Genomic DNA, 10,651 nt, shown 5'->3' with positions numbered 1-10,651 from the left:
TTGGTGAAGGAATCTATGTCTGATGATGTTGGTGTAGGGACTTAGGGGGAACCTCTAAGTCAGAGGGAAGAACAGGGTGAGGGGGAACATGTGCGTGAAGGGGAACATGTGCCTGTCAGTACTACAAGGAAACTTGCAGTGAGGTCCCTCTGCCCAAGGGGAGTTTTCTGCTCCTACTTGGGATAAAACTCTAGGTTCTACAAGAAAACCCATGTATAGTGCTAACACAACCCTTTTTGATTACCCTATTATTGTTCCGTTGGATATTATTTAACTAGAAATGAAGTTTGTGTCTGAGGGTAATTTTGGTGAGAGTGATGATGCTATTGATTTGCCTGTGATAATGTTTATAACTACTAGAGGTGGGGGAAAAGCCACCAAGGACTCTGTTCCCAAATGTCCCTCTACTAGAAAACAGAGAAAGGCTAAACTTAACAGTGCTTTGAGAGTGAGTAAGGAGAAGAAGAAGAGAAGGAGACTTGTGAAAAGCTAGTTGATTGATGAGAAGGATGTGCCTCCTACTGATGTAGTGGAGGTGGATGATGAGGAGCCTGTTAAGAAATCCGCTCTCTTGTTAGGAAAAACTTAAAGAAAACTATTGCTACTAAATAGAAGAAGGTAGTTTTTGACAAAGAACCTGTGTGTGAGAAGGATGGTGAAGTAGAGGAGGAAGGAGAAGTAGAGAAAGAGAAAGTAGAGAAGAAGAAGCCTCTAAGAAAAAGGCAGAGTACTAGTGAGGAACCTGGTTCCTCCAAAAGGCCAAGGGTAGAATTATCTGAGTTGGAGAGAAGGGCAAATCTGAAGAAGCAAAAGGTTCTGTAGGGTCGAGTTTTTGATCCTGAGGTCCTTGAACAACCAAGCATGATACAGCTAGTAGAAATTGTTTGATTCAAGAAGTGGACCCATCTCTTTGAAATACAAAGTCCAAAAGTTTATGAAGATGAGGTGAGAAGCTTCTATGCTGACCTGTTTGTGGTGGAAAGGGATTGTCAGGACCCAAAACTCAACCTATCGTGATGGCGCCTATCATGATACTAGGAAATATGATAACTCACACATACCAACACTTTCAATTTAAAAATATACTAAAACATGTTTAAATAAGTAAAAATCTCATACACCTCGATGGAAACGCCTCAACTCATTACAAAATCTTTTTCCAAAACCTGGGTGTCACCGAGTACATAAGCATCTATATAGAAACACAGTCTAATACACTATCTAAGAAAGTAGAACAGAATAATCAAAACTGAGAGATAGGGGAGGAGAGTAAAGTTCTACGGACGCCAAAGCAGCTACCTCGATAATCTCCGAACAGGTAAAACTCCACGATCAACAACCACCGTGCCCCGAAATGCTTGGATCTGCACACGAGGTGTAGGGTGCAGTGTGAGTACAACTAATTCAACAAGTATCGTAAATAAATAAGTCTAGGTAAGAGAAACTTAAATTATTGAGGATACTAGTTATTCCGGCGTAATTCTGCCTTTTTAGGCCAGCACAATACAATATTTAAAACTAACTCATAAAGCTTTGTGAGAAGAATATCCATGTGTGCATGTGCATTGTTTCCCAAATACCTGTGATAAGTATATTTTACCTTCTTAACCACATAATTTTTCTCAGTAAAAGTATAAATATTATCACGTTTCTTTCATATTTTTAACTAAATTTTGCAGGAATGATTTTAGAAGAATTGTCATACAAATCAAGAAAAACTTCAAGAAAAATACTACAAAGAAGTAAAAGAGCAAGTTATGATGGAAATAATAATTTGGCAAAGGAAAATGAACACATAAATAACGTTGGACTTTGATGATGCACCAAATCCACACTTACCATGAACACATCTCAACTTGCCGGGACAAATTGAAGAGTTACATGACAAATCTAGATTTACATGACAAAATCTCAACTTGCAAATAAGTAATCAGATTTGCCATGAAAAATCCAACTTACCAGCACCAAATCGAGAAGATCGTCATAATTTTCTCTTATATAAGAAGGGATTTACCAATCAGAAAGGGTATCGGAGTGGAGAGAAAGCTTAGAGCTAGAAGTCTGAATTCAAATTCTTAATAAGCTTCTCTGTTTTATTTTATTCGCTAGTATCGAGTTATCTTTTCTTTCAAATCATAATAGTGGTTTAGTTTTTATTTCTAAATAAATTACAGTGTAAGAAATTACTCTAGTTCTTGCTTTTAATTAAATAGGGAGAATTATTCTTCTTGAATACTTCTTTCTATTTTCTTATTTAATGGACACGAATATTTCCATTGTTAGTACTAATTCCTGTATGGAGTAACTTTTCTTGTTTTGGGAGAAAGACAGATCTTAATATTTCTATATAATAGTAGATATTATTCCTCAAATTCACATGCTTGAGCTAAAACTTTTTATTTAATTTTTATCTGCTTTTACAGTTAGACGTTATTTGATTTATTAACATCTACCTATCTTGTACTACATATTAACTGTTTATTAATTCTGTAATCGAGAGAGGCAGAAAAATAATATATTTAATTGTAGTATTAATAGCTATTAATATTTATTCAGTAACATCTATCTCTTTTATGTTATAATTAATTTTACACTTATTTGTAATCGAGAGAGGCGAATAGTATAATAATCAGTTATAACAAGTAGGGTAACCGAAATGGACTTACTAACAAGAGCATATTTTAGTTCCATCATATATTTCTGGTTCTTTAGTCTTACTATTTTGAAGATTAATTTGTATAACCAAGAGGAATACAATTAATTATTCAACTTGAGTAATAATATATATTTATAATCGTGAGAGGCATTTATACATTTTTGAGAAATAGAAATTGAAGAATAATAATTCTACTATATAATAGAAATATAAAGTGAAGTGAGGATCCCAACACCTTTTTATTATATTTGTGAAAAATAAAATATTTTCTATTGCTCTATTGATGCATTTTTAGTTAGTTAATTCATAACTCAACTCTTTCTGATTTTCTCAAATAGTAATTAAAACAAGAAATATCTGTAGAATAGATAAATCAATCCTTGTGGGTTCGACATCTTTCTATACTATTATTTGACAGAGTACGAGTTAGAATTTTATATACGCTATACACTCGTCAAATTTTTGGCGTCGTTGCCGGGGATTGGCTAAAGTCTACTACAGATTAATTGTTTTACTACTAATTTGAGATTTTTTTATTGTCTATTTATGTTAACTTTTATGCAGAAATTTCAGAAAGTGTATGACCCGTTCCTCTTCTAGAGAACTAGTCGAATACGATCCTGAAATTGAAATATCCTTGCGGTTGTTGCGAATAGAACAAACCTCGCGATCTTAAATTTTCACATCAGAGGAAATGGAGAACGAAGAACTCAATAACCAACTTCCACCACATCAAGTAAAAGAATAGTTTGATGAGGTGGCACCACGATGTGATAGAATACTCGGTGATTGTGCAAGGCCAGATCATTTTGAAGGACAATCAAGTATAAGGAGACCACCAATTACAATAAATAACTTTGAAATTCGCACTGGCTTGATTCAAACTATTCAGCAGTAGTGTCAATTTACTAGTGATGCGAGTGAAAATCCCCACACCCATCCAATTATTTTTCTTGAATTAGTTAAAACTTGCAGGTACAATGGAGTTACAACAAATGCTATCAGGTTGCGGCTTTTTCCTTTTTCATTAAAAGGTGAAGCCAAAACATGGTTGCGAAGCCTGCCTAGATGTTCCATTACAACATGGGACCAAATGACTCAAATATTTTTTAATATATATTTTTTACCTGCAAAAACAATTAAAATAAAGCAAGAAATTAATAATTTTATGCAGACAGATACTGAATCTGTATACCAGGCATGGGAAAGATTAGCAGCAATGTTAAGAAAATGCCCACATCATGGTATCCAAGACCCTGACATTTTATATTTTTTCTGTCACAGTCTTAAACCCTCTGCTAGAAATGTAATTGATGCAGCATCAGGAGGATCAATAATGGGAAACACTACTATAGAAGCAATGCAATTGCTTAATGAGATTTCAAAAAATGTTGTTCAACGGACCTCAGACAGAATGATTATCAAGAAAACATCAGGAGTATATCAAGTTGAAGCTTTGAATTCATTAACACAACAAATTGCGAACTTAACACAAAAGGTTGAGGCCTTTCAGGTAGGTGCTCACTCATCATCCCAACTTGAGAATTGTGATGTTTGTCAAGGTAATCATCTGAATCATGAATGTCAAGCTTCAACACAAAATGAGGAACATGTAAATGTGATTGGTTATAGAAATAATTACTCATTTGGTAGTCCCATGGCACAAAAATATCCAAGATTTCAATGGAGTAATCCTAATGGTGCTGAAAATCCTCAAAGATATTTTAATCAAAAGCTGCAGGTACAGGGACCACCTGGTTTTCAAAATCAAAATAGAGGGCAACAAAATTTTTAACAATATCAGCAGCAACCTCAAAGAGCTCATCAACAAAGCCTTGAAGACCGATGTACAAATTCATTAAGGCTACTGGCGAGAAGGTTGAAAGTCAACATTCAGCTATCAAGAATTTGGAAATTCAGGTAAGCCAATTAGAAACCCTCATGTCTGAACAAATTCAAGGTGCTCTACCAAGCAACACTGAGAAAAACCCAAAAGAACACCTCAAAGCCATCTCTCTACGGTGAGGTAAAGCTCTTGATGATCCATATGCAGATAGAGAAGGAAAGCCATAAGAAGTGGAAAAGATAAATGAAGGTGAGAATAAAATAGAATCTACGTTTCCAAAAGAGCAAAAGAATAAAGGGAAAATGTACTAGAAAATGAATTGATAACAAATCCTCACTCTGTACCTCTCCATTTTTCCCAAAAGATGAAAAGAGAAAATCTTGACAAACAGTTTTCAAAATTTCTAGATATTTTGAAGCAACTTTACATTAACATACCTTTCATAGTTGCTTTGACGTGAATGCCTTCATATGCTAAATTTCTCAAAGAAATTTTGTCAAGTAAAAGAAAATTGAAAGAAGTTTCAGTGGTTAAGCTTACAGAAAAATGTAGTGCTATACTTCAAAATAAGCTCCCACAGAAACTTGGTGATCCAGAAAGTTTTACAATTCCTTGTACTGTGGGAGGTACTCACTTTGAAAAGGCGTTATGTGATTCAGGTGCTTCAATAAATCTAATGCCTTTTTTAATTTTTAGGAAATTAGAACTTGGTTAAATGAAAGATACTGGTGTGTCTCTTCAATTAGTTGATCAAAGTACTAAGAGACCAAAAGGAATTATTGAAAATATCCTTGTTAGAGTTGACAGATTTGTATTCCCAGTAGATTTTATAGTTCTTGAAATAGAAGAAAATACTGAGGTACCATTAATTTTAGGTAGACCATTTCTCGCACCAGGAAGAGCAATTATTGATGTTCATCAAGAACAATTAATATTACGAGTTGATGAGGAAAGAGTAATATTTGACATACAGAAATTGATGAAATTTCCTGGGGATGAGTCATCATCATCTTGTTTTCAAATTGACTTGTTAGATGACCTTTTTGATGAATACAAAGATAATTAGTTAATTACTGATTCATTGGAAAGATGCTTGGCGAGGTCAGATACCATAAGTGATGATAACTCCATAATTAAAGAAAAAGCTGAAATACTGGAAAAAGAGTCAGAAAATGAGAAAGTCTCACAAGAAGGAGTTCAATTAAAAATTGAATTCAAAGATCTTTCTTCTCATTTAAAATATGTGTTTCTTAAACCTGAATTATTTCCAGTAATCATTTCATCTTCTTTGACTATAGAACAGGAAAGCAAACTTATTGGAGTCCTGAGAAAACACAAAAGAGCATTAGGGTGGACTATAGATGACATCAAAGGAATCAGTCCAGCTATTTGTATACACAGGAATCTTATGGAGAATGATTATAAGCCACTAGTTCAACCCCAAAGGAGACTAAACCCAGCAATGCAGGAAGTTGTCAAGAAAGAAGTGGTGAAACTTCTAGCAGGAGGTATCGTTTATCCAATATCTGACAGTCCTTGGGTAAGTCCTGTACAGGTAGTACCAAAGAAAGGAGGTATGACAGTAATAAAAAATAAAAATAATGAACTCATACCTACTAGAACAGTCACATGATTGATAGTTTGTATTGATTACAGACGACTTAATGAAGCCACAAGAAAAGATCATTTAACTTTGCCTTTATTGACCACATGCTTAAAGAGTTGCAGGCTATGGTTTTTACTATTTTCTCGATGGATCTTCAGGGTATAATCAGATACCAATTGCTCCGGAAGATCAGGAGAAAACCACATTCACATGCCCCCAAGGTACGTATGCTTATAGAAGAATGATATTTGGACTATCTAACGCTCCTGCTACATTTCAGCGTTGCATGTCAGCAATTTTCTCAGATATGACTGAAAAGTTTCTTGAAATCTTTATGGATGATTTCACACTTTTTGGTAAGACATTTGAAGATTGTCTCTATCATTTGAATGTGGTTCTTAAAAGATGTGAAAAGACAAATTTGGTTCTTGATTAGGAAAAAAGTCACTTCATAATAACAGAGGGAATTGTCTTAGGACATAAAATTTTTATTAAAGGGATAGAAGTTGATAAAGCTAAAATTGATCTTATAGAAGGATTACCCCCTCCTACCACTGTTAAAGGCATTAGAAGTTTCTTAGGGCATGCAGGTATTTATAGAAGGTTTATAAAAGATTTTTCAAAAATTTCAAAACCTCTGACTAACCTACTGATGTAAGATGTGAAGTTTGAATTTTCAGATGATTGCAGGAAAGTATTTGAGATTCTCAAGAAATAATTGACTAATGATCCAATTGTTGTTTCTCCTGACTGGAGCCGGCCCTGTGAAATAATGTGTGATTCAAGTGATGCAGCAGTAGGAGCGATATTGGGACAAAAGAGAGACAAGATCTTCAGACCTATCTACTATGCTAGTAGAACACTTAATGAAGTTCAAAAGAATTATGCTACAAATGAGAAAGAACTACTAGAAGTAGTATTTGCGTTTGACAAATTTCGTTCCTATTTGATATGAACAAAGGTTACAATTTATACTGACCATGCAGCTTTAAAGTACCTCTTAGCAAAGAAAGATGCTAGACTTAGATTACTAAGATGGATACTCCTTTTGCAAGAATTCGATCTTAAAATAAAAGATCGAAAAGGTTCTGAGAATCAGGAAGCTGATCATTTGTCTCGTTTGGAAAATCCTCCTAATGAGATAGAAGATAAAAAAGAGGAATTTTCTGATGAACATATATTTTTAGTCACAACCGTTATAAATCGACCACCTTGGTTTGCTGATATTGCCAACTACTTGGCTGGAGGATGGATTCCAAAAGATTTTTCTTATGAACAAAAGAAAAAACATTAATAAAGAAGCAAGACATTATTACTGGGAAGATCCCTACTTGTTTAAATTTTGTGCAGATGACATAATAAGGAGATGTGTACCGAAGACAGAAATGAACAACATCTTAAGTCACTTTCATGATGAGGCTGTAGGAGGACACTATGGAGGAAGAAAGACAACAGCTAAAGTACTTGAAGTTGGATTTTTCTGGCCTACTCTATTCAAAGATGCAAGGAATTATGTCGCCACTTGCGATAAATGCCAGAGAATCGGTAACATTTCAAAAAGGGACGAAATGCCTCTTAAGTCTATTTTTGTGTGTGAAATCTTTAATGTTTGGGGCATTAATTTTATGGGCCCTTTTCCTCCTTCAAACGGCTATGAATATATTTTGGTAGCTATTGACTATGTTTCAAAATGGGTAGAAGAAATTGCTACTAGAAACATGATGCTCCTATTGTTTCTGCTTTTCTCAAGAAAAATATTTTTTCTAGATTTGGAACTCCACGAGTTATTATAAATAGAAAATTTGCTAGTTTGTTGTTAAAATATGGAGTAACTCATAAAACAGGAACTCCATATCATGCTCAAACAAGCAGGCAAGTAGAAGTTTCCAACAGAGAATTAAATTTTTTTTATAGAAAAAACTGTTGGTTCTTCTCGAAAAGTTTGGTCTTTAAAATTGGATAATGCTTTATGGGCATACAGAACTACTTATAAAACTCCCATAGGCACATCTCCTTATAGACTAGTTTTTGAGAAAGTTTGTCATTTACCTGTGAAATTAGAACATAAAGCATATTAGGCTATAAAATTGTTGAATCATAACTTGCCAGATGCAGTTAAAAATTGTCTATTGCAACTTGATGAGTTGGAAGAGTTCAGACTTACATCATACGAAAATGCTAAATTGTATAAGGAAAAGACAAAAAAAGGGCATGACAAGCTCATCCGCCATAAAGATTTTAAAGTTGGAGATCAAGTTCTGTTGTACAATAGCCGATTGAGATTATTTTCTGAAAAGTTTAAGTCACGCTAGATAGGACCATACACAGTAACAAAGATTACCCCATATGGTGCCATTGAAATACAACATATAAATAGGGGAGAAAAATTTAAGGTAAATGGTCACCGACTGAAGCCTTATGTCACCAAAATATTTGACAAACAGGTTTTAACAATCCTTATTGCTTAAAAAAAATTAAAATAATAAGTCGAGCTGACGACATTAAACTTAGAACTATATCCTTACTTCTTAAATCTTTCTAAATAATATTAGTTGTATAAATATGGTAATGTAATTAATTATGTACATGTACATAATCAAAACTTCCTCTATTAATAAAATTTTGATACATATCATTAGTTTTATGTAAAAAAGAATGTATTTATAATTTAAATACAAATTTCATATGTAACGACCCGACCGGTCATTTTGAGCTCTAGCACGTCACTCGGTGGTTTGAAGCCATGAGTAGCTTCACTTCAGGTATTACGACTTGTACGCGTGGTCGGAATTTAATTTCGGGAAAGTTCAGAGTCGACTTGGAAAGAAAAATCTAATTTCCAAGCCTTAAGTTGGAGGAATTGACTAAAGTATGATTTTTGAGTAAACAACCTCGGAATCGGTATTTGAAGGTTCCAACAGGTTCATATGATAATTTTGGACTTGGGCGTATGCCCGGAGCAGGTTTTGGATGACCCGCGAGCGTTTCGACGCCTATTATGGAAGTTGGCATTTTGGAAGAATTTTATAAATTTGGGTTGAAGTGTATTTCAATGTTATCAATGTCTGTTTGGGATTCCGAGTTTGGGAATAGCTCCGTATGGTGATTCTGATATTGGCAGCGCATCCGGATGTGGATTTGAAGGTCCGTAGGTCAGTTTGAGGTCATTTTGGCAAAAGTTGGAATTTAAAAATTTTTGGGAAGTTTGACTGGGAGTGGAGTTTTTGATATCGGGGTCGAATTCAGATTCCGGAAGTTGGAGTAGGTCCGTAATGTTAATTATGACTTGTGTGCTAAATTTGAGGTCAACCGGACGTGATTTGATAGGTTTCGGCATCGATTGTAGAAGTTTGGAATTTCAAAGTTCATTGAGTTTTAATTGGATGGTGATCTATAATTTCGATGTTATTTGGCGTGATTTGAAGGCTAAACTAAGTTCGTAATGTATTTTGGGACATGTTGGTATATTTGGTTAAGGTTCCGGGGGCCTTGGGTGGGTCCCGAATGGTTAACGGAGCAAGTTTTGGACTTAAGGAAAGGCTGAAGTGCACCAGTTCTGGTGTAATCGTACCTGCGCAAGTTTGACCGCAGGTGCATAACCACAGAGGCGAGGAAATGGCCACAGGTGCGGTGTGGGCGAAGCAGGGCAGTAATCGCAGGTGCGAAGGGTTGTCTGCACTTGCGAGGTCGCAGATGCGGTAAAGTGTCACAGGTGCGAGAATGCGAGAGGGGTAGTTGGGTCGCAGAAGCGGAAGGGCATCCGCATATGCGAAGGCGCAGGAGCACGTGGAGGTCTGCAGGAGCGGATTTCACCTACCTTGGAGGGAACCACACCTGCGATGGATTTTCCGCAGGTGCGGAGCCGAAGGTACGGCTGGCGTACCGCAGATGTGGAAGGTCGGCTGGGCAGATTGCTTTAAAGACGGGACTTGGCCCATTTTCTTCTATTTTTCACTTGGTTGGGGCAATTTTGTAGAGCTTCAAAGGGAGGGTTTCTTCAAGCAACATAAAGTAAGTGATTCCCACTTATTATAGGTTAAATACATGGTTTGTATAAGGATTCAAACATGAAAATTAGTAGAAATTATGGGATTTTTGGTAGAAAACCTAGAATTTGGTATTTTTGGATTTTGACCATGAATTTGGGCATTGAATTGAGAATAAATTATATATTTGAGTTTGTGAGGTTATGGGTAAAGTTTATCTTCGAAATTTTTTGAAATCCGGGCACGTGAGCCCGAGGGTGATTTTATCAACTTTTCGATCGGAGTTGGGAATTTGTTTAAATTGAATTGTTGTGAGTATTAGAGTATATATTTATGGGTTTGCACATTTATTGAATAGTTTTGGAGCGATGGGCATCAATTCGAGTTGTTGAAAAGGCTTTGGAGCCGGTTATGGAACTTCAGAGTGAGGTAAGTCTCCTGTCTAACTCTGTGAGGGGAAAATTACCCTTAGGTATTGCATATTGATGTGTGCTACTAGTTGTGGGGGCTACGTACGCGCGAGGTGATGAGAGCCCGTATGTAGTTACATTCATGTT

At 35.6% G+C, this 10,651-nt stretch overlaps 1 protein-coding gene and 1 non-coding gene across 2 annotated transcripts; one reads left to right on the top strand and one right to left on the bottom strand.

Moving 5' to 3' along the window:
• Window positions 1-3,797: 3,797 nt before the first annotated feature.
• On the bottom strand, window positions 3,798-3,904 carry LOC142170050 (small nucleolar RNA R71). Its single transcript, XR_012699665.1, has one exon. It is a non-coding gene; the product is annotated as a small nucleolar RNA R71 (small nucleolar RNA).
• A 1,058-nt stretch (window positions 3,905-4,962) lies between these two features.
• LOC142169638 (uncharacterized) lies at window positions 4,963-7,402 on the top strand. The gene is made up of 6 exons (XM_075231528.1): window positions 4,963-5,161; window positions 5,249-5,531; window positions 5,592-6,076; window positions 6,231-6,464; window positions 6,570-6,698; window positions 7,095-7,402. The coding sequence occupies exons 1-6, from the start codon at window positions 4,963-4,965 to the stop codon at window positions 7,400-7,402; spliced, it is 1,638 nt and encodes a 545-aa protein (XP_075087629.1).
• Window positions 7,403-10,651: the final 3,249 nt, after the last annotated feature.

The sequence above is a fragment of the Nicotiana tabacum genome, chromosome 15, assembly GCF_000715075.1.
Source record: "Nicotiana tabacum cultivar K326 chromosome 15, ASM71507v2, whole genome shotgun sequence".
Taxonomy (NCBI): domain Eukaryota; kingdom Viridiplantae; phylum Streptophyta; class Magnoliopsida; order Solanales; family Solanaceae; genus Nicotiana; species Nicotiana tabacum.
The sequence above is the reverse complement of the archived record's forward strand: the minus strand, read 5'-3'. Positions and strand labels throughout refer to the sequence as shown.